The 24,103-nt window shown below is 40.1% G+C and overlaps 1 protein-coding gene across 2 annotated transcripts; it reads right to left on the bottom strand.

The window, feature by feature from the left end:
* Window positions 1-343: 343 nt before the first annotated feature.
* Window positions 344-14,718, bottom strand: CDKN3 (cyclin dependent kinase inhibitor 3). 2 transcript variants are annotated; one of them, XM_059373237.1, is made up of 8 exons: window positions 14,635-14,718; window positions 12,238-12,320; window positions 10,937-10,992; window positions 10,377-10,421; window positions 7,615-7,837; window positions 4,010-4,041; window positions 2,268-2,371; window positions 344-582 (listed from the first exon to the last, which is right to left on the bottom strand). In XM_059373237.1, the coding sequence occupies exons 1-8, from the start codon at window positions 14,641-14,643 to the stop codon at window positions 496-498; spliced, it is 639 nt and encodes a 212-aa protein (XP_059229220.1). In that variant the 5' UTR covers window positions 14,644-14,718; the 3' UTR covers window positions 344-495. The 2 variants fall into 2 exon arrangements, with proteins under 2 accessions (XP_059229220.1, XP_059229221.1); XM_059373238.1 differs by lacking the exon at window positions 10,377-10,421.
* Window positions 14,719-24,103: the final 9,385 nt, after the last annotated feature.

The raw sequence follows: 24,103 nt of genomic DNA, 5'->3' as shown, positions 1-24,103 counted from the left end.
GGGAGGTGACCAAATGAATCATAGGATCGCTCACACTTTGTGTCTATGAAGTAGAAAAAACCATGGGAGGAAATGTGGGAGGAACAGAGGGTGAAAGTTACTTGATTTTAGCTTGGGTATTCAAACCAGTTTTTATGCTTATTACCATGTCATGTTCCACCGGTAGTTAAATATAGTAAAAGGAGGTAAAAGTGTGGTAAATAATAAAAGTAGGCAGTCAAATATTTTTCTATATGCTTGTTTCAGCATTACTTCCAGGTAAAATATTTCAGAGAAGCCAGCTCATTTCTAAAAAGGAAAATTGTATAGCAATTTTTTGATCTATAAGAGATGAGAGACACAATCAGGATTTGTCAATAAAAACTTTAGGATTATCTGCACATAAACATTTACATTCGGGTTGGTGACACTAGTAAGTTTCATTTCCATACAAATTATGTTAAATAGCTCTTAAATTTCAGACATGGTCATATATATGTTATTTGAAATTCTTTTTTATCTAGATACAGATCTTGATAATGAATCTCTTGATGATAGATGTGCAGCTAGTTTGTCCCGAAACTCATGAAGATAATTATATTGCTGAAAAAAGTAAAGATACATTGAAATATATTGTAGAAATCTAGTTAGCAGAGTAGTCACAATACTAGTAGGAATCAGGAATCAAAAAATAATTGCTAAGTATAGTTCTACATCCTTTTGGATAAGGAAGTGTTTGCCCTATGAGAAGATTTCCCTTTTAATAAAGTAGCATATAGTGTGAAGAAACTTGTTTAAAAATCAGAAGGTAACATGCAATACACATGAATGTTTTATAATCTGTACAATCCTTTTACTGGCAGCAGCAAATTAAAATTAAAAATAATATGTGAAGGCATTCTTTTTGCTAATATATTTTCCTCTGGGGTATAAGTAGGGAGGAGAGGGTACTTTCTCTAGCAATTAACAATGGTATATTTCAAGAAAATCTATTTCTTAATTTATGGAAGCCCTAGATCACTGCTTCTTGTGATGATACAATCCATTTGGAACAATGTTCATAGTAGTCAGTATTAAAAACATGAATCTTAACAGATAAGTGAAATAAAACTTTAAATAATTTATTTGGAGTTTTAATAGTTTCCTGGAGGACATTATTCTGCCAATAATCTCATTTTTTATAGTTATCGGGAAATTGAAATTGCCTCCTACTAGCTCTTATCAGCACAGAAATGGGAAAGCCTATCTGCTACAGAGTGCTGAGGTGATCAGCAGACAACCCATATAATGTGGGCTTGATTCGCTCCAAAATTAAAGATGTAAAACACACAGTCGGGTATGTTTGAGCATTTGGTTTTGTTTCAGAGGGAGACCTGAAAGCTTCTTGAATTTGAAGGATCCCTGGATTTTAAGAGATAAGAAGGGGAATTCTGTTTTCAGAACCTGTACAGTGAAATGGATCCTGTATGGATTGTTTTGAATGATCTGAGTTAAGCCCCGAGAATCAGACTGCTTGGTGAATTTGTCAGTTACTGTAATAATTCACATTCATGGCCCTTCCATAGACCCCTGACCCTGGGAAGATGGACTCAAGCCCAGGAAGCCCCTGAAGGCCAGGACTCTCGTGCCTGATCTTCTGATTTAGTCCTAATGCTGAGACCGTGTACTTGGGAAAGGAAGGCAAATTGGCTTTACAAATCTAGAAATAAATGAAATCTGCAGGATCTTTCAGGAACATTAATACAAAATAATATCCTTGGGGCACTGCTACTGCAGAGATTTTTAGTGTTAAGGGGAAAGTAAATGCGAAGTTGTCATTTTTAGTTATTCACCGCAAAGGATAATTAGCATAGCTTTGTGGGGTTTTTTTGTATTCTAGTCATTCACTAGTCTTTGTTAACTGTTTTGGTGATAGGAGAGGGTGTTCACTAGATCTTTCTGGCCAAGAAACTACCAAGTTTATAGGAATACTTTCATTTGGAAAAGTTAAATAAATATTAAATTAAAAATTTCCCAATTTTTCCAAATAAGAGGATTCATTCTGAAACTGAATGGGCAAAAACTGAACAGTGGTAGATCCTGCAAGAGTAAACCAGAAAGGTCATATTTTTCATTAGCTTGTTAGAAACATGGTGAACTTCTTCAGACATTCAGGTTATATATAAATGTAAGTTTTGAGCAGGTGATATATGACTAACAGAATGCTTTGGGTTTTCATTGCCCTCTTGATGATGGGACTCCACTGTGTCTATAACTGTCCCTAAACCAGGAACACACAGCCTCCTTACCTTGATCGTCTGTATTGCTCCAGACCCTCGCAGGTCTCTCAGGCTGTCGATGGCTTGCTCTGGTGACACTGTGTCAGACAGGTAGAGGAGGAGACAAGCGGCCACTAATGGAACACATTAGGAAAATAGTATATTATTAAATAATTAATGATAAGGTAGAGCGTTGCATATTTAATTAGACTTCTGCTCGTGCAGAAGATGGAGTTGAGTATCATTGTGCAAAGTGGATTAAAAGACTTCTAGCGTATCTTTCTGACAGTTAAATTATGATTTTAAATGACTGTGGTTGAGTTGAAGTTTAAACTGGCTTCATTCTTTATTGAGCTCTATTTAATATACCATAAAATTCATTCATTTAAAGTGCACCATTCGGTGGATTTTAGTGTATTCACAGATGGGTGCAGCCATCACCACAGTACATTTTAGAACCTTTTCATCCCCTCAAAAAAGATCTGTCCCCTCTTGTCATCATCCCCCTGCCCCCGTCACCCTGCCCTAAGCAACCATTAATCTGCTTTCTATGGGTTTGTCTAATCTAGATATCTTATATAAATGCAATCATATGTGTGCTTGTGTGACTGGCTTCTTAGGATAACGTTTTCAAGATGCAAACCTATTGTGACGTGTCACTACTTCATTCCTTTTTATGGATGCGTAATATCCCATTGTATGGATGTACATTTTGTTTATCCACTGTCAGTTGATGGGCATTTAGGCCGGCTCCATTTGTTGGCTCTTGTGAATAATGCTGCTATAAATGTTCACGTACAAGTTTGTGTGTAGACATGCTTCCATTTGTTTTGGGCAGGACTTGCTGGGGCACATGGTGACTCTATGTTTAACTGTTTGAGGAAGTACTGCCAGACCGTTGTCCAAAGCAGCTGCACCATTTCACATTCTCTCCCCCAGTGTATGGAAGTTCCAATTTCTCCACATCCCTGTGGGTTTTTTCCATTATTTGGATAATAGGCATCCTAATGGGTATTGAGGGGTATCGCTTTGTGGTTTTGATTTGCATTTCCATGATGACTCATGATGTTAGAAATCTTTTCATGTCCTTAATGGTCATTTGTATATTTTGTTCGGAGAAATATCTATTCAGATCCTTTGCCCATTTTTTAATTGGGTTGTCTTCTTATTATTGAGATGTAAGAATTCTTTATATATTCTAGGTAAGCCCCTTATCAGATATATGATTTGTAAATATTTTTTCCCATTCTGTGAATTCTCTTTTTATTTTGATAATTTCCTTAGAAACATAGAAGTTTTTAATTTTGATACTGTCCAACATTAAAAGGATTAACTGTTACTCCAGTATGCCACTTTGTTAACTATTTTTCTTCCTAACACATTTTTTTAAAAAGTGAACAGTAATTGCATGAAGTAATTCACTTTGGTTTTCATACTTATGATGGATATTATTTAGAATTTGCTGTCAGTATCATAACACCTGCATAGAGAAAACATTGGAAAACAAAACAAAACAAGAATGCAGGTGCTAAGACGTGTATATTATGTTTTGCAGAATCCTTCAAAACAATGTCGAAAATACTTCCCATTCGCACTCTAGCTTTCTAGAGAAGACCAAATTAAGGTCCTTAAATAATTCCTAAGGTCTTAGCAGATTTATATATATTTTTTGTCTCATTTTAATACAAAGTGAGCATATGGCCCAGAAACTGATACTTTTGCCTACTTTGAGGATAAAGAAAAATACCGAATAATGAAAACACATTTCTTACCAAGACAAGATCTCCCAAGTCCTCCATAACAGCTGAAAGGGAAGCACAGTTTTGAATATTGTGTTTTCCTTCTACCCCACCAATTAGAACTGAAGACCTGCTCTTTCTGCCCTCTCTTTCTAATAGTGCCTACTAGCACAGCGCCTGGCACACAGAGGTTAATAAGTTTTTAAAAAAATTTTATTTGTTTATTTGACAGAGATCACAAGTAGGCAGAGAGGCAGGCAGAGAGAGAGGCGGGTGGGTGGGAAGCTGGCTCCCCGCTGAGCAGAGAGCCCGATGTGGGACTCAGTCCCAGGACCCTGAGATCATGACCTGATCTGAAGGCAGAGGTTTAACCCACTGAGCCACCCAGGTGCCCCAATAAGAATTTTTAAATTAACCAGGAGCAGGGTGTACTTATTTATTTGTTGGGAAGTATTCTAAACACCTCTAGTGGTCAATGCAGGCAGGGCCTTTTCATCGACCTCTTAAACACCAGGATCCACATCCGGGAAGTGGAATATGTTACTAAATAGAAATCGGTCTGTTTTGACCAACTGCCAGTTTATTTTCCTCTGTCTAAACAAAACCATGGTTATTGAACAAGTCCATATGATGACTTCTTTACCTAAAAAGAGTACAGAGGTGGCATGTAACAGAGGTTTGGAGGCTGGGTTCTAGAGCCCTGCTGTCTGGGGCTGAATGGTGAATCTGTCATTATGACATGCGTGAACCTAAGCACGTGATTTAACCTCTCTGGGCCTCAGCCCTATCACCTAAAAAATGGTGATAGCCACAGTACCCGCATCATAGTTAGGACTGAATGAGGTAACTAAATTTGTAAAGGGCTTGCAACAGAGCTTGGCACAGAGTAAAAAGTCAATGCATGTTAGGTGCTCTAGTCTAGCCCTGTTGAAGAAATCAGCAGTTCTGCAGAACTGGATTTTCCAGAAAAAAAAAATCATGATTAAACCTCCAAGCAACAAAACCATTCATCCCAATTACTTTTGAAGATGCTTAAAAAATGTGTTACACAATTCCTAACTTTTTAAGAGGGTTTATTGAACCTAAAGTAGTGCCGACAACTTCTCAGGACCATGAATGAGCATGGGGTACCGCAGATGAAGCCAGGAGAGGAGGATGTGAGCCACAGACCAAGCAGATACTGGCTCCTAGAGTAGTCACAAGCTTGCTTTCTACAAAATGTCCCGGATAGAGACCCATTTCAGAGATGAGGATCTACCATAGGAAGGTAGAGATGGGCACTTCAGTGTATCTCTGCACGGTGAATACTTCCTCATACCTTTATCTTTCCTTTTCTGATTCCTGCTCATCCTTCAAAACCTAACTCAAATGGCCTTTTCTGAATTGCCTTTGTGCCCCATGGAAGCTCTCACTGCCCTTTGTGCCACCTTGTGTATACCTTGTGTGAATCTGACTGCACCTACATGGTTGTGCCATTAGCATGGGCTCCTTGAGGGCGGGGAGTGGACCTCACAGTGCCTGCTTTGTATTCATAATGTGTGGTACACTGTAGGTGTTATGGGTTGAATTGTAGCCCCATAAAGGTATGTTGAAGTCCTAATCCCCGGTACTGTGAAAGTGACCTTGCCTAGAAATAGGGTCTTTGCAGATGTAATTAAGTTAAGATGAGATCATAGGGGTAGACCCTAATGCAGTATAACTGGTGCAGATGCTTTATTTTATGGGAGCCAGAAGCATTCAACCTATGTAACCATCTTTCCATCCTGTTTGTATTCTATTCAAACAACAGACAACATTTGGTGTGCTAGAACCCACTCAAGTAAAATTCATTAAATTTCACTAATCTGAGCTAGTTTGATCTCTAGAAACTTTTCAGTAGAGGCTGTTCTCAAGGATGTATTTAAAAAAAAAAAAAAAGAGGAGTGCCTAGGTGGCTCAGTCATTAAGCATCTGCCTTCGGCTCAGGTCATGGTCCCAGTGTCCCGGGATCAAGCCCCACATCAGACTCCTAGCTCAGTGGGGAGCCTGCTTCTCCTTCTCCCATTACCCCTGCTTGTATTGCTTCTCTTTCTGTCTCTCTCGGTCAAATAAATAAAAAAAATCTTAAAAAATTAAAATTAAATAAAAATCTCAGAACTGATTTGAAAAATGTGTCCCCAAATTGAAAAATATTTTTTGCAAGCCACATGTAATTATCTAATGCTATTTTACTTAGACTTATTAGATAATTTAGAATAGACAACTTTATTCTAAAATTTTACTTTTATAATTAGTAAAGCAGTTAGTAATTGCTTATAATTGTAGATTACGCTTTTCTCTAGAGAAAGGCTGGAAACTGTAGTAGGATGGTGTCCAGTTCTCTGTACATTTGAGTTCACTTCAGTCACAGTGTGTGTCCCCAAAACCCCGTGCACTACTTTGTTCACCTTTGTAATGGGAACTGTGGGCACAGGGCCCCCCAGCTCTAGGTCTATGGAGACGCCGGCTGGGCTTGCCCTTTCCCTTGGTGCCATGAGACTACCTGGTTATTTGGTATAGTCTGCATACTTTCTAGTTCAGAGCAATGACTTTAGAGCTTTTGAGGTATCAAACTATTTAATACTCTATCTTGTTCCAGGAAGGATTAAGCAGTTTATTAGGATACAAAAAGTACAAGAATCACAGAACCTCTGCTGCGTGTCTCACTGCAGGCAGAGCATCTACTGCATTATCCACAACATCACTTCTAATCTTTGTATTGCTATTGTCTACTGCCGATTGGCACTCCCTTTTTCCTTTCTCCAAGCTACTTTTCTCCTCTCGCCTCCTTTTCCCCCCTCTTAGTTCATTTTATTTTGTTTTAAATTTCCATACCAGCAGCTTGTGCCACTGGTATGGAAATTAAATTAGCCATCGGCAAACAATGAGAGTACCTCTTTTGGTCTGGTGGCAAATTGATATCATCAAATATAATTTTACAGTCATATTTTTAAGATTGCTCATTGCTTATGATTTCTTTGCTGATTTTTAAAAAACTGACCTTTTTTTCCCCCTCAAGATTTTTTATTTATTCATTTGAGAGAGAGAGAAAGCGAGCGGAGGGGAAGGTCAGAGGGACAGGGATAAGCAGACGCCCCATTGAGCAGGGAGCCTGATGCAGGGCTCCATCCCTGGGATCATGACCTGAGATGAAGGCAGATTCTTAACTACCTGAGCCACTTGGTGGCCCTCCATGCTGACTTTTTTTTTTTTTTTTTTTTTTTTTTGGTGGTTAGAAGCAACTAACCCACTGAAAGGCTGACCACTGAATGAGTAAGGGTATCATAAGAATGATGCCCCATCTTTTTTGGAAGGAAGAGGGACCAAAAATTATAAGTAATGCTCTAAGGCAAAAAGAAAGAATAAAAAGCCTGTAAATCTGTTCTAAAAATTTCCAAATCTACTCATCTATTGTCCTTACCTTTCAAAAGGACTAATGGCAAATATCAGAGTGCTTGCCCTATAGTAGACATTATACAAGTACTTGTCATGCTTTATTTCCTTTTGATCCTTTTACCAAACTGTAAGGTAGGTAATAAGTGAATAAGGATGCAATAACTAGAAAAATCTTTCTGACTGGGGCATTTCTCATGTTATTTATGGAGAAAAGAATAACGTACTGTATTAAGGTTTTTCGGTTATTTTTAAGGCAGATTGCAAGCTCCTCCATTATTTCACAGCAGCTGGCTATGTCAGGAGTCCCTCCATCTGGAATTGGATGATGATGAGTGATAAATCCATACTGATGGTAGAGGTCCAAAAGGTTTGGGACTCTGTATTTTGACAGTTCTCCTCTGGTGCAGAAAACAAATATGTCTTGTATACCATAGCTCTTTAGTTCTTCTGCCAATAAACCAAGATACGGATACACATGTACAAATATTACAAATTTAAATACAGTCAAGACAGAGGATGTGGTGTTAAATTTCTTAAGCCAAATTAAGTAACAAATGATAATCTAAAAATTTGAAATACTTATTAATAATCTAAAACAATATTGATCTGTCTTCAAAGAAAGGTAAAAACCAAGTCACTAAGCACAAAATAGAAATTGGAAAACCTGGACCAAAAGGTGATTAAAATTAATCACCTTAATAAAATCATACTATAATATAATAATAATCCTAATTATATTATATTATAATAGGATAATAGCATTATAATATAGTGATTATATTATCATAATAATTATATGATATTTATAGTATTATAATGACTTAATAATTCAAAATGTTTTAAACTGAATTTTAAGATGAGTCAAGTATATTGCTGTTCTTGAAAAAAATCTTTTTTTCCATATGGCTTTAAAAATGAATTTTAAAACATCTGCTATTTCAAAATAAACTCTTGTGAAAAAACAAAAGTATGTTTCTCTCCCATTTTCTTCTCCCAAAATCCATGTTTGCTATTTTCCTCCCTCTGCTGTTTTGCTTTACCCTAAGCACTGTATGTAAAATCTCCTGCATGCCCAGGCTGCCTGAGCTCATGCTCTCCTTTATATTTGCATGGTGTCTTGCCACTATGCATTTCATTTTATGGACTAGATCTCTAGGAAATAAAACGTTAACTATGCTAGAATTTCTAGGTGACTTAGCTAATTTCACTATTATGAATATGAACAAAGCAATAGTACTATAGGTCATTCTATACACTAAAACATTCTCACGGCAATATTCACTCTAGAGTCTTATGTTCAAAATGAATAACTAATTCTGGCTGATCTCAGCCCCCTCTCTCTCCCTGCTAAATCCAGGGTCTAATTTAACGAAGTGTCTTTTATCATGAACCTCCAGATTTGTACTTGAAACGTGGCTAGTCCAAATTGAGATGTATCCTAAGTGTAAAATCCATATCTGATCTCAAAGATCAAGTACAAAAAAATCTGTATCTCATTAATAATTTATTTTAGGTTTAAAACTATCAAAATGAAACTAGGCTCTGTTAGGCTAAATAAAATATATCAAGTTAATTTCATCTGTTTTTACTTTTTTAATATGGCAGCTAGAAAATGTAAAGTTACACACGTGGCTTCTATCTGTGACTCCGGACAGTGCTGCTTTATTTTATTTTATTTTTTATAATAATACTATTATGTTTTCATACTTCTAAAAGAATTAAAACTGAAGTCTGCATACTTCACCATTTTTAAGGGTAGGTGATTTTCTGACTCTTGCACACAATGGATAATTTCTATTACACAGTGGTTTTCAAACTTTCCTAGAAAGAACTCTGAGGAGGGAACTATAGGGGTTGATGCAGGGAGAGTCTAGGTCTCTCTCACCAGACTGTCATCTTTTATACTTTGGATTCCATTTAAGATCTCAATGGAAAACAAAAGGTTTGGTAAAATATTGGAAACCCCATTTATAGAAGATACTAAATGAATAGGGCTTCCCAAAATGTGCAAGACTGGTTCTTGAGCCAGTGATTTTCATTATAGTTTGCTTATGAACTAAATGTTCTCCAAATAAAAACTCCCTACCATGGCAGGTATATCTAAATCAGAGAAACTTTACAAGTAATTCAAAAGTCAACTAATCTTTTAGCCTCTGTAAGTCTTTTTTGGTAGGTAAGGAATGAATTAGAGAAAGCAAATTAATAAATTGATATCCCAAAATAGCCAGGAAAAAACTTTAAGATTTAAAAAATTTATGCCGGTCGGAATCAAGATGTGTGTGTGTGTGTGCGTGTGAGAGAGAGAGGGAGATTATGTGTGTATGTGTGCACGTGCATGTGTTTATTTATATTTATTTTGGTATATTATGGGGACATTGGTAGGACAATTAGCCTTGAGATATTCCAGGCCAACAGGATAAAATGTTTTGAAAAAACAAGTTTTTTAGTTCCATGGAATATGTAAATTCCAAATTGGGGTGGGTTATCAGGATATTTGTGGGGTGAACATCCTTGAGCCCGGGAAGATCAGACCCTGTTCCATCTTTCCCACCCAGATGCTAGCTCTCTAAATTTCCTACCCAGGATGGACAATTTCAGTACTACCTCTGGCTTAGGTTTAATTTCTACCATCACAATCATGTCTGTAAAGGACAATATGTTAAAAGATCTGGGCAGTGAAATGGCAATTTTCTATTTACATACGTTCCTCCCTCTAACTTACACATTTTAAACTCAAATGCAATTTCTATGTGTAGCTACAATAATCAGTGAAAAGCGATGCTGTATTTAGTAAATGAGGAGTTAGTTCTCTGTGCCCTTTGCAAATATCTTTGTGTGTCAGAATAAGTCTACAGTTTGAAATTATGAAATAACAAACATATATTTTGTATACTAAACAGAGACTAGCGTTTGTTCTTTTTGACAAAGAGATTTTCAGTGTTATTAAGGAAAAAAAATTAATATGGTTGTTTAATGTTATACCTACCTGTGTCTTTTTGGATATTTCTTCTAACATTTTTAAATTTACAACCTATAAGCAGTAATAAGGCAAGTGAAAAAGTCAGTTTTTGGTCACATATAACAAATATATTTAAACACATACACAGTTACTTTACAAGGTCATACCTCTATGATCATTTATATGTTTCAATTCCATTTTGAGTGTGGATTTCAATTTCTTATATTCCTAGGAATATAATTGAAGGGATTCATAGACCCCAGGTGAAGGAGCTCCTAATCCATAGAGTCTTTTTTCTGTGTCCTTTCTGTAACAAATACCTGCCTATTGCCCTCAGCCTCACCTTGTACCCCAATGCTGAAGTTTTTTTTTAAGATAGGTAATCAGAAATGCAGAACTGTGAATGGGTCTGGAAGGGTTGAAGAGTAATTTCTGTTCTTTTAGCTAGAGCCCACATGAGGGCATCCTAAAGTGAGTTCTCCAGGTTGATGATCTAGGAAATTCTCTTCTTGCTCAGTACAATGATGTATTAACTAATTAACAGATTATCTTAAGTATCAATAGAAGCCAACTGTAGTGTTACCTACCTGGAAGAGCACATAAACCAAGAAACTGAGAACAATTCACTTGCGACAGGGGTAGCCTGAAAAGAATAAAACTTTAAGTTTACTTCAGTTTTTAAAAAGTTGTAAGTGGAAACTCAGTTCAAGAAATGCATGCTTGGCATGGAATAAGGGTGTTTTAAAGTTTTACTGTAGTCACAAAACAAAAACGCGTATGCAAATATAATAGTATAAAACATATTTAAGATACCCTGTGGTATGTTATCTGAGATAATTTGCGTTAGTAATCTTGGGGAATTGTCTAGAAAATGACCTTCTGATGATTTCATCCTCAGCATTCATTCTCCATTACTATTTAAAGATTTCTTTGTAGGACTTCCTTAAACAGATATAATTTCATGTGATAAAAATTGCAGGTCATTCCTTGTTGTAATGGATTTTGGTTCAAATAAAATAATTTCAAAATCATATTTCCAGTTTGCAGTACTCAGGGACAAAGCAGATAAAGGCTAGCTTGGTCTATAAGACAGAAGATGAATTTAGAGGAAAACAGGGGGCATTGTATAAATACCATGTAACTTTGAAAATTAGATGAGTTTTTGAGTTTTAAAGGGGGTTGTGTAAGGGGAAATGAAAGATAATTGCTATTTGATGACAGAACAAAAGGAACTTTGGAGGTAACGCACTCTTTTTCTCTTCCTATAGTTGGAAATGGTGTTTTCTTAGAGAGATTATTACATTTACAGGGATGAGAGAAAGCATTGATTGTTGTAGAGATTCTGGTGTAATAAGTCACTGCCAAAATTTGGAAGTTGATTCTATATAGAAACATTTGTTTTTGCTATTGTATCTATGGTAACATGGCATTTATCTTAGGCAGGGTCTGCTAATAGATGCATTATTGTGGCAAGTAGTTCTAGGATTTGACTAAATGATAAACAAATATCTCATCCTATGTTCGGTATATTGTTCTTTTGTCATAAAAGAATAAGTAGGTTTGGGTACTAAATTGCAGATATGCGGATCCTGTCTCAAGTCCTTACTTGTTTCTACTATGGTTTTCTGAATGCATTAAGAATTGACTTCCTCCTCTGCCCATCCCCCATCCAAAAGAAAAGTCTTCTTCTATCATAGACAGTAAATAAATCATGGAGTTAGAGGATCCCTTAAAGATCAGAATTACCAATCCTCAGAAGAGAATCACTAAATATTTTCAAAATGTGGACCACATTATCTACACGGACTGTGATCAAATAATCAAATAATTAAATAATCAAATAATTTAGCTCATCATTGATCAGAAGTGATCATTGATCAGAACATACCATGATATCTGAATTGGAGTCTGTTCATCTTCAATAGGCTCTTCGTCTGATGAGTCAAACTCGCTTGTTTGCAATGAACTAGGCTTCAAAAGAAATCAGTTATGTTAAATAACTGTAAAGAAGAATACATATGTATAAGCTGATCCTTGCTTAAACACACACTGAATGTATATTTGCAATTTGTTCAACTTGGAATATCAGAATGATCAGCGATATAAATACTAAATTACTGAGTTTACCATCCTATTAATAATTACAGTGTTCTGTGGTGGAAAGAGAGTTGGACTGGGAAAAACCAGGATCCTGTTTTTGGCTCTGCCACTTACTGTATAATCTTGGACAAACAACCTCAGTTTATTCTGGGTCTCCGTTTTCTACAACTAAAAAGTGAGGAGACCTATTCGTTAATTCACAGACATTTCTTAAACACCTTCATTTGCCAAGTGGAGATGCAAAGATCCATAAAATAAAAAGTTTCAGTACAGTTGGAGAGGTGTATGCATAGATTAGAAAAGAAAGTCATAAGTGCTAAAATGGAAGCATAAACTATGCATTTTATTTTTAAAGATTTTTTTTTTTTCATTTGATGGGGAGGAGGGAAAGAGAGAGCACAAACACAAGCAGGGGGAGCGGCAGGCAGAGGGAGAGGAGAAGCAGATTCCCTGCTGAGCAAAGAGCCTGATGTGGGGCACCATCCCAGGACCCTGAGATCATGACCTGAGCCAAAGACAGATGCTTAACCAACTGAGTGACTGCTTAGAGAGGTGGAGAAATCTTCAGAGGGGATAAATTAGCTGGGTTTTGAAGGACAAGCAGGAAGTTTTTAGGCAGATAAGGAAGAAGTTAGGGCAATAAAGGCAAAAGGAGAAAAAACTTGTTTTCAGGAACTGTGACATTGGAGCAGAGGTGATGAAGCCAGATAAGTAGTTTTAACTACCCCCTATCTCTCAAAAAACAACCCCAATATGGCCTAGTAGTTTGGTTAATTGGGGGGGGGGCGGTGGACGGGTAGAATATCATGCCCTCAACTGTTTGAATTACGGACTAGAGAGATTGAGATGGAGTTTGTGTAACAATCTAAGGAGTTGGAACTCAATCCTGTAGGCATAATTTCTACGTAAGAGTCAGTAGTTTAATAGGCCAAAAAAAAAAAAAAAAAAAGAAGACACCTTTCTTCTTATTTCCAACTTGGAACCACTGAGAGATAAAACAGTGGAGAGGCAAATGGAGATCAGTATGTTCGTTTTATTACTGAGTGTCAAAGGGAGGATGTGGCTTTAAAAGTCCAGTGGGCCTGTCAGCTCTTCACTCCAGAATTGGACTTACCTACCCAGTCAGGAGCAGCAATGAACAACCCACTGCAGAGAGAAGGGAAGAAAGGGTCCAGCTATTTTGTTCAGCTCCTCCTAGTCTGGGGGATCAGATCTCTCACTCTGTCCCTTCAGGGAACAAGCGGGAAGAGAGGCCGGGAGTGAAGGACGGCTGACGCCCCTCCACAAGGAAACAAGGGGATTAGCAAGAGTAACCAGCTAGTGTGCTTTCTAGCTCTGAATCTATACTCTATAACGGTCTTGTTACTACAAGATCACATTGCAGAGCCATTTAGGCTATGCATGTGAGTTGCTTCGGATCTCTTTGCGTTATTATTATTATCAACTCAAATGAAGGTCCTTTAATGTTCCATAGGTTGTCAACCCTGGTGACAGGTGATCGAGTCAGGTGGGACCTCGGCTCCTTGCGTCTGTTTTTCCTTTCCCTTTAAAGCAGTTTTGACGATTCAAGATTTTCAGAGTGTGGCTCCTTCACTAGGCTCTTCCAGCCAGGTTAACAAATCCTAACAGAGACGTTTCTGCTCCCCCGGGTCCAGAGATTCTGAACCCCAGAAAGGCGCGCAGTGCCAGTTGGCCCCGGGAGATGATGACGCGCCCACCAACGGGGGTTGGCAAAGGTCTTTCCTCGAGTTTTCCCCGTCTGCGGTGAGGACCGCTCACCAGAGGCGCGCGGGGCATCCCCGGACATCCTTTGGGGCTGGGTATGAGGCAGACTGATAAGACCGAGACCCCTCAGCTCTCCAAGCCTCAGTTTCTTCCGTAAAACCGGATTCAGCCCTCTCTGGCAGGGCTGTCGCGAGGCTTAGGAGACTCGGCAGGCGGCAGTACCCAGCCGGTGCACAACAGGTGCACAGCGAATGTCTGTCGTTCCCACGTCCGCCACCGACCCTGTTCCTTCTCAGTCATCGCTCTCCCCCGTCCAGGGAAGCGCCACCTCCCCGACCCAGGACGGTTACAGGGCGAGTCAGGCCGCGACCTGGCCTGGGCTGTCCCCAGGCCCGAGAACTGGCCTCAGGGCCGCTTCCGTCCCTGCGGCATCGCTCGTCCAAGCCTCCGCCCGACTCACCGGTTTCATCGCTGGCAGCCCAGCGTCCTGACCTGCGGCCGCCTCTCTCCAGCAGCACCGGCGTCCCAGCGAGCGCCCCGCGCGAGCCCGCCCCTTCGCTCAGCTCATTGGTAGATCCTTCTGGGAGGTGGAGCGAGGCGCCTTCTAGGAGCCAATCAGACCCTCTCCCTGTTTTATCCTCCGCCCCCGAGTGCCTGGGCTCGGCCTTTAACCGCCCATTGGTTTCTAGGGGCCTTTGAAAGACGCGCGGCTGGAGGGCGCTATTGAACGTTGATTGGCTGGGAGGGCGCCCCCCCACCCCCCGCAGTGGGGAGCCGGGAGAGGGCGGGAAGCCAGAGCAAAGAAAGCATCTGAAGGCAGCCCCAACCCTTTGGGGACGCTGGAAAGGCTTACTTTCTCATGACAGGATTCCTGAGTGGTACCAGGTTAGGGTATTTCTTTTCTTAAATTTTTAAAAATCTTAAGGGCTTAGGTGGGGGAGCACTGTCTTGGAGCATCTTATGAAAAGACTCCATTCCCCATAGACTTTATACTTATGGCCCGATGGACAGGACTAAAATTTCAAAATACAAACATAACTTGTATGTTTGGTATTCTGGGTTCTAAACTATGCTAGAATCTAGACAAATTAGCTTGTAGATCTACTTTCGTGTTCAGTAAATGTGAATGCAATGGTATTGTGAGAAAGGAAGATAAGTCTCCAGATGATTTTTCGTGCTAGTGTTTTTACATAATCAGCTACAATCTTGAAAAGCTGTGGTTGATTATCCTCTCCCCCACTCTTCCGTCCCCATTTAGCTGGCCAGGAGAAGGAAGTCATCGGGACCCATATTACCTGCACATCTGCAGAATGTGTGGAAATTTCAGCTCCCTGACTCATGTTGTGAAAACCAGTGGGTGGAGAGCTAATAAGAGGAATTCTTTAGTAAAGAAGAAAGCATAGTTTGACTTGGAGTCTGTATTAGTCAGGGTTCTCCAGAGAAAGAGCACCAAGCGGACAGACAGAAAGAGATTTATTTTAAGGAGGTGGATCTCCCAGTTGTGAAAGTTTGGCAAGTCTGCAAAGTCTGACAGAGTTGTCTATGGGGTTGGAGCTTCAGGAAGGAGGTGCAGCTGAAGTTCAAAGGCAGTCTGCTTTAGAACCAGGACTAACAGATTTTGCAGATGAAGCTGAAAGGCAGATTGTTGCAGATGCTCTCTTGTCTTTTGTTCTATTCAGACCTTCAACTGATTGAACGTGGCCCATCCACATTATAGAGGGCAGTCTGCTTCACTCAGGGACCCCCAATTTAAATATTAATCTCATCCAAAAACACCTTCACAGAAACATAAAAAATAATGTTTGACCAAATATCTGGGTGCAATAGCCCAGCCAAGTTGACACATAAAATTAGCCATCATAGACATGTTGGATTTGATTAACTGACTGATACATTCATTCAGAGAACATTTATTGAGCACCACTTGGGTCCTATATACTATTCAAGATGCTGGGAGTGAACTGGAATGAATTAACCAATATCTCTGCCTTTATGGGGCTCACATGTTATAGGTGAAGAGAGTTAGGTAGTGATAGGTGCTGTGAAGAAAAATTAAAATAAGCAGAGCCTGATGAAGATGCTATTCTAGATAGAAAAGTGAAGGAAGGCATCTTTCGAGGAGATGTCATTTGAGACATCCAAATGAAAAGTGAGTGAACCATTTGTGGAAAAGTTTTCTGTCTGTCTAAAAAGTCTGTCAAAAAAGGAGGCGCAAAGGTCCTGAGGTAGGAATGTGTTAGGTATATTCCCGAAACATCAAGGAGGCCAGTTTGGAAGAAAATGAATGAGGCAGAAAGTGCTAGGAAATAAAGCAGGGGATTGCGGGAGGCTTAAGAGCTTCTTTTCTAAAGGATTCAAGAAAGAGTCCAAAGAAAGATTTGGACCTGGGCTCCAGGTAAGTCCTCCCTGGTGGCTATTCAATACTCCCTCATTCTCTAACTCTGACCTTCTTTCCCCTTCTTCCAATGTTGTCTTCACAGATCTCTTTAATCTTCAGCATCAGGGGTCTCTTCTGTTTCCTCAGAACATACCTTCTTCCTCAGAATGGATGAAGTCCCAGCTCCATCGAATGTTGTGCAAGTTCTGCCACCTCTGGCCTCAGCTGGATGCAAACACACAATCAATCTATTCTGGCCCCTGCTGAATCTGCAGAGTCAGGAGGGTGAGCATTAGTCCCATGGTAGGAAGGAGGTGGAGGGTTGGGGGTCAACTGGGAGCATTTCAACTTTTGTTTGTTCTCTCCATTAGCAGGGCTGGGTCTGGGCTTTGTCTTTGCCTAAAGACAAACACATCTCACTTCTATGATGTAGTTTTTTGTTTTTATCTAGTCCCAGGGTTGGCAAACTGTGGCCAATGGACCCATTCCCACAGGCCTGTTTTTATAAAGTTTTATTGGCATACAGCTACACTCAGTTGAATAAGTATTGACAGTGGCTGCCTTTGCACTACAGAGCTGAGAGTCTGCAACAGGGGCTGTATAGCCTACAAAGCCTAAGATATTTACTGTCTGGCTCTTTACAGAAAATGTTTACCCAACCCCTGATATATAGAGCCTACGAGAAAAATGTATATTTCTTCTAACAACATGATGTTAAGTCTCTGCCTTATTATTTGAAATGATGTTCTCTGCTTGGTGTGGTCCCCTTGTTATGGAGGGTCCCACATAAGCTGACAAGGCCTTTGGCTGAGCCATCTGGTTAAATGGCTTTGTAGTAACCTGGTTCCTCTCTAATCTTCGAGATTGTCCCCTGAGAGGAGGAGTGAGGGCTTGGGCTCAGCCTGCCGCACCTATTGTCCTCAGTTAATTTTTGGGTTTGTGACATGATAGCTGTTAACAGAAATGTATGTGGTCAAAACAATGTGGAAGATTTGTCCAAACTGTTTTGTCTCTGAGACAAAAGTGTTAACATATGTTCATATACAGATGAGTATTTTGAGAGATGCTCAAAGAGAAATAAAACATGGTTGCTACCAGTAGTTGCACTTTGGATGTATGTTTTACAACTAGATCCATAGTTTAAAAATGTTTTAATGTTAATACTAAGAGATTTGACATGTGTAACACATGTTAGGGGAGAAAACAATGGAAACTTAGAGTGGAATGCCACTTGAGAGAACATACTTCCTCATACTCGATATGCCAAGTTTTAGAGTTTCCTGTGATGATGACCGTCTGACACAGTCTATGACATGGCGGTAGGCATATGTTGTTTTCCTGTTGCTTTTCCCTTTGGAGAGTTTCCCCCTTTCTCATTTCATGTGATCTTGTTGAACAAGTGGTTGAGACTGACCCATAAACATACCCTATTCTTTTGGTCACAGCTATTGGTCCAGGCAAGGCACATCGCACTGGTGCATTGTTTCTTGTTTTGTGTGCTTTGGTTGCTGATGCTCTTATTTTCTTCTTTACCTTCCTTAGGCTTCTGTTTTACCCCAGAATGATACTTGATTTGCACTGCATAATTGGAGTAGATTATAAAATCTATTTAAAATATTTTAAAAATTTAAAATGCTATTGTATTTTATAATTGGAATGCCTATCACAATTTTACTCACCCCACGTGCTCTTCTGCAATGTGATTTTGCCATGCTCCAGCACAAGGTAGAATATAATACTCCTCTTAAATATGGCTGACCTTAATGACTGGTGTGACAAATAGTGACAAATGATAAGCTCAAAAAGCACCCAGATCAAGAGGTGGAACATTACCAGGTCTTTTGGACTTAGGACAGTATTGATTAATTTCACTTGTTTGTAAATGATATACATGTGGAATATCTTATGTCTGGCTATTTATGTTCAACTTGGTGTTATGCAAGATTCATTCATGCTGTTGTGTGTGGTTGTACATGTCATTCTTATGGCGGTATTCCATTATATGAATACACTGCAATTTATTTATTCAGTCCACTGTTGGCAGACACTATGGAGTTTCCAGGGCTGGGCTATTATGAAAAATGCTGCTATAAACATTCTTGTTCGTATCTTTTGGTAAACATATGTGTGCCTTGCTGTTGGGCATATAGGCTACAGTGCCAAACAGTTTTCCAAAGAGGTTATACCTATTCACATGCCTGCTGGCACTGTGTCAGAATTCTAGCTTGACATCTTTACCAACATTTGGTATTGTCTTTTTCATTTTAGCCATGGGACGAGTGAGTTATTTTATTTCAAAGTGGTATCTAATTTCAAATTGTTGAAAAACTACTACTGATCACTTGGATGACAGAGAGAACCAGGAGATGCCATTCTTTAAGAGAGTAGCAAAACTTCAAAATTTTTAGGAATTTTTGGGAAATGTTCCTGTAAAATGTGTTAATTACTAGGTATACACATTTTTCTGTATTATTTTAGAAATGTATGTATCACTGCAACATACATATTTGAAGGGTATGAGCTGACATTAGACTGTGAAACTACTGATATGAACTGAGTGGCTCCAAATTAAGAAGGTTCTTAAATTTAGACAACATCAATGAGCTCCTCATGCTGTGGGGGAAGAAATATTAATATTAAGGCAGCCCTTCTGTATTCCTCATGATAGTTCACTGAGCCCTCATGGATGACCTTCCATATGCTCTGGGATATAAGAGTAAAGCACCCACTGTCTTTGGCTCTCCTGCTTTTGCTTGCTAGGGTAATGTGTCTGTTCATTGCCCTAGCCTGGAGCAGCAGCCTTGCTGACATTCACCAACGGTGCTGTGATGGTCTACCGCCGTCCCACCCAGCTACAGTGCCAACCACACCTCCTCTGTCACTGCTGTTAAAATTGCTGGTGCGGGATTTCACCAACCCTTGCATCTTCATGTTCTCTTTTTTTTTTCCTTGTGGAATCAGCATTTACTTTTTTTCTTCCCCAGGGTTCCAAGATTCATTGTTTATGCACCACACCCAGTGCTCCATGCAATACATGCTGTCCTTAATACCCACCACCAGGCTCACCCATCTCTCCTCCCTCCTCCCCTCCAAAACCCTGTTTGTTTCTCAGAGTCCACAGTCTCTCATGCTTCATCTCCCCCTTCGATTCCCCCCAATTCACTTTTCCTTTCCTTCTCCTAATGTCCTCTGTGTTATTCCTTGTGCTCCACCAGTAAGGGAAGCCATATGATAATCGACTCTCTGCTTGACTTAATTTCACTCAGCATAATCTTCTCCAGCCCGGTCCATGTTGATACAAAAGTTGGGTATTCATCTTTTCTGATGGAGGCACATTACTCCATTGTATATATGGACCATATCTTCTTTATCTATTTGTTTCTTGAAAGGCATCTTGGTGATTGTGTCCATTGCTGCTATGAACACTGGGTTACATATGGCTCTTTTTTTCACTACATCTGTATCTTTGGGGTAAATACCCCATAGTGCAATTGCAGGGTCATAGGGTAGCTCTATTTTTAATTTTCTGAGGAATCCCCACACTGTTTTCCAAAGTGGCTGCACCAACTTGCATTCCCACCAATAGTGTAAGAGGGCTCCCCTTTCTCCACATCCTCTCCAGCAGTTGTTACTTCCTGGCTTGTTAATTTTGGCCATTCTAACTGGTATACGATAGTATCTCAATGTGGTTTTGATTTGAGTTTCCGTGATGGATAATGTTGATAAATATTTTTTCATGTGTCCGGTAACCATTTGTATGTCTTCTTTGGAGAAGTGTCTGTTCATGTCTTCTGCCCATTTTTTGACATGATCATCTGTTTTTTGACTGTTGAGTTTGAGGGGTTCTTTATAGATCTTGGATATCAGCCCTTTGTTTGTAGTGTCATTTGTGAATATCTTCTCCCATTCCATGGGTTTCCTCTTTGTTTTGTTGACTGTTTCCTTTGCTGTGCAGAAGCTTTTGATCTTGATGAAGTCCCAAAAGTTCATTTTTGCTTTTGTTTCCTTTGCCTTTGGAGACATGTCTTTAAAGAAGTTGCTGTGCCCGCTATCAAAGAGGTTACTGCCTATGATCTCCTCTAGGATTCTGATAGATTCCTGCCTCACACTGAGGTCTTTCATCCATTTTGAGTTTATCTTTGTGTATGGTGTGAGAGAATGGTCGAGTTTCATTCTTCTATACATAGCTGTCCAATTTTCTCAGCACCATTTATTTTCTAAGGAAATTTTAATGAAACAGCTCTTTTCAATTTCACTGGCTTTTTAAAGCCATAGTCACAGGATGTTGGGTGTGGCCAGCACTGGGCAGAACTGGAAATTATCTCTCCCCTCTGGTCCTGTCTTGATGTCATGGAGCCCAGTGTGTCTCCTTTGCCTTTTCCTTCCTTTCTGATGAATTACTTCCTAGGAGTGCTCTGGCCTATCCTGTCTCCAATCCTGGCACGATTATCTCACTCTCCACCAGCTGTGCTGGTCCTGTCTGTCCCGAGTGCTTCGTTTCCAGCTGGGGTGACCACACGTCTGGGTCCGCCTGGGTTAGTCCTATGCCAGTTACTCATTCACAGCTCTCTCTTTTATTTTCACAAGTTTCTGGGTTTGGGTGGTAAAATATGTGGTCACCCTCTCTCCAGCCATCTTTAGGGAAGTCTTTCAGAGGTAAAGCAGAATCAAAACCACATTTTATTTTATTTTATTTATTATTATTTTTTAAAGATTTTATTTATTTATTTGACAGACAGAGATCACAAGTAGGCAGAGAGGCAGGCAGAGAGCCGGATGCAGGGCTTGATCCCCGGACCCTGGGATCATGACCTCAGCTGGAGGCAGAGGCCTTAACCCACTGAGCCACCCAGGCACCCCAAGAGCATATTTTATAGCAGTCAAGATAGAGACTATATAGAAGATTCTGAACTCCCCAAGGCTGGTGTTGACATTGCAATGACCTCGCTCACTCCCTGGCTTGCTTGCTCACTCTCTGCTCTCCTCTGTGCTATTCCGAGGCAGCCCTGCCACTGGTGCTTGGCTCCACCTACAGGCTGGTCTCTGTTCTGGTTCCGGATGGTTTCTTCCTTGCACAGGGCTGGAGCAGAATGCTCCGAAATTTAGTTGGAGGTTAATACTTGGGGTGGTGGGGCCCTCCAGTATGCCCTCGTGTGCTCACATTTCCTAATCTGGCTCTGCTGTGCTTCTCAGACGGTTTCTCTTTTGGGCCCTGATGATCTCTCGCCATTGCCTCTATGCTGTGGTATGCCCTGGAACCAGACTCTAGCTCCTGGCCTTCAATCACATGGGTCCTGCTGTCCACTGCCAGCTTGTCCCACAGTCCTGTCCTGTGCTCGCCCTATTCCCCCTACCAGTGTACTCTGCCCTTTGTACCTTATTGCCACGCTTGCATGTTAGCTTCCCACCTGTAAGGCAGGTGCTCTAGCGGAAAGGGCAAGGCCATCGACATCAAAAGACCTGGATTGAAGCCTTGGTTCTGCAATTACCTGTGCGACCTTGGACCAACCAGTCACCTAACCTGAATTACGATCTCCTCATCCGTAGCCTATGAAATGAAATTCCTGCTTGAAAATTGACCTCTGGCCTCAGAGAATTTTCCAATGAATTTGGTATACATCAGTTATATGGGGCCAGATCTATCTTTGGGGAAATCAGATTTCTGAACTTGAGGAATCAAGGCTCTACGTAAAAGAAGCTGGGGAAGAGAAACTGGATCAGCCAGCTTGATTTCCCATCTTCGCATTAGGAGAATGTTTGGCCAGCTCTTGAAGCCGAGCTATCCACATATCTCAAAATAACCTCGAGCCCAGAAAGGCCTCAAGTCAGATGGCTTCTCACAGGCAAGTGTGGTTAGAACCTTTTCCCCATCTCATCTCATTGGGTTTTGGGCAGACTACTCTGAGAAATTTGTCAGGAATGAAGAAGAATCCGAGACTCTCAAATCTCTGCCTTTCAGTAATACTTAGGTTGCTTTTCAGTACCATCTAAAATAAGGAGAAAGAGTTATTTTCATCACTTTATACTGATGTGAGTTCAGAATGAGTTGGAAACATGTATGTTAAAAGCATCCATATTAATAACCTAAAATATAAAACAGAAATTGGCAAGGCCAACCAGATAATACTTTTGTTCTTCCTGGAATGGAAGGTGGCAGTGGAGAGAAGTGGTTTCAGTAAACATGTCTTGCCTGCACAGAAATCCCCAGGGTAGGACGCAGATCTGATTAAATGAGTCAGGCTTACATTTATTACGGTATATTACGAACATTTTTCAGCATTCAGAAGCAACTGGTGTCTCCGTGGATTTGGCCAGTTCCTGGCAATTATGCACTTGGCTGCTAGCATAAGCCAGCATGCCAAATGCCTGGAATGACGATCGACGTCTAAGTGGCTTTCAGTCTGGGAAGGATGTCGTTCAAATACTACGTTCCTTCCCGAGGTGGCCAAATCCTGGTTACAGCTCTGTCCTTGAAATCTATTTATCCAGAAACTTGACCAGAAAGGATATGGCTACATCCCTTGCCCCGTTCAGCTTCCGCAGCACACCCCTGGCAGACCTTGCGTGGGTTTTACAGGGTTTGTCTGTTGTATGCCTCGCGCCTTAATCAGAAAATCACATTTAGAACATAATGTTTCGGATGGATTATTAGAAAACACGAATTCTTTTAAAGACTATGAAATCTGGAGGCCCTGGCCCAATTCCAAACTAAGTCATGGCATTCTTTTTTGAAATGTCCTTCCAGTTTTATTCGAATGAGTGGGAACCCACCTGTCCTCCATGATTCTTGACCCACAGTTGTTCTTTGTGTTTCCCCTCCTTTATTAGGAGGAGAGGCTGTTGCTTGGCATGGTCTGTACAGCAGTGGAAGCTGGTGGAAAAAACAAACAAACAAACAAACACTGTTCAGGAATGTGAGCAAGGACTGTCTTGGCATATATGCCAAGGACTAGAGGACTAGAATATGCATTCTACGAGGCAAGACTTTTTGTCTTTTTGGTTAATCATTGCTAATGATATCTAGACCCACATCTGGTTCATGGTACCACTTAGTAAATATTTGTTGAATGAATATATGTTGAATATATATTTGTTGAGTGAATATATAATTGATTATAAGTCCAGCCTCTTCTTAATTGCACAGTAACTATCATAATGTCCATTTCTTATTTTCTTTTATTCTTCTTCTTTTATATTCAATGTAGACAGAAGGCAGTTACAGGCATCTCTCTACTAAATGGGGCAAACGGAAAGTCAGTATAGCACCTTGAAAGGGGCCTTGTGTACATGTTCCAGGCTTTTTCACTTATTTCTGCTTCTCTCCCTCCCTTAGCCTTTCCCACTCTGTTCAAAAAGAGGCCCTCTGCCCCCGGTTCAGCCTGTGGCCTGGTCTGTCTCCAAGGGACATTTGTCTGTACCTATAGCATGACGTGGCCATGATGATGTTTACCTCTTTTGCTCCAGTTCAAACAAGGCATCCCTTCCACACAAGACAAATCCCTTTCCTCTGTGGAATTTTGCACATTACTGACTTCCTCTCCTCTGTCTGCTC

This window comes from Mustela nigripes, chromosome 13 (assembly GCF_022355385.1).
Source record: "Mustela nigripes isolate SB6536 chromosome 13, MUSNIG.SB6536, whole genome shotgun sequence".
NCBI classification, from domain to species: Eukaryota; Metazoa; Chordata; class Mammalia; order Carnivora; family Mustelidae; genus Mustela; species Mustela nigripes.
This window is presented reverse-complemented; position numbering and strand designations above follow the sequence as displayed.

Bases quoted from the DNA above. Each gene is read 5' to 3' on its own strand.
- CDKN3 (XM_059373237.1), bottom strand. The intron at 7,838-10,376 runs GTAGGTATAACA...GTTTATTGGCAG, and splicing joins AAATATCCAAAAAGACACAG to AAGAACTAAAGAGCTATGGT. The intron at 4,042-7,614 runs GTACGTTATTCT...CTTCCCTTTCAG, and splicing joins AACCGAAAAACCTTAATACA to CTGTTATGGAGGACTTGGGA.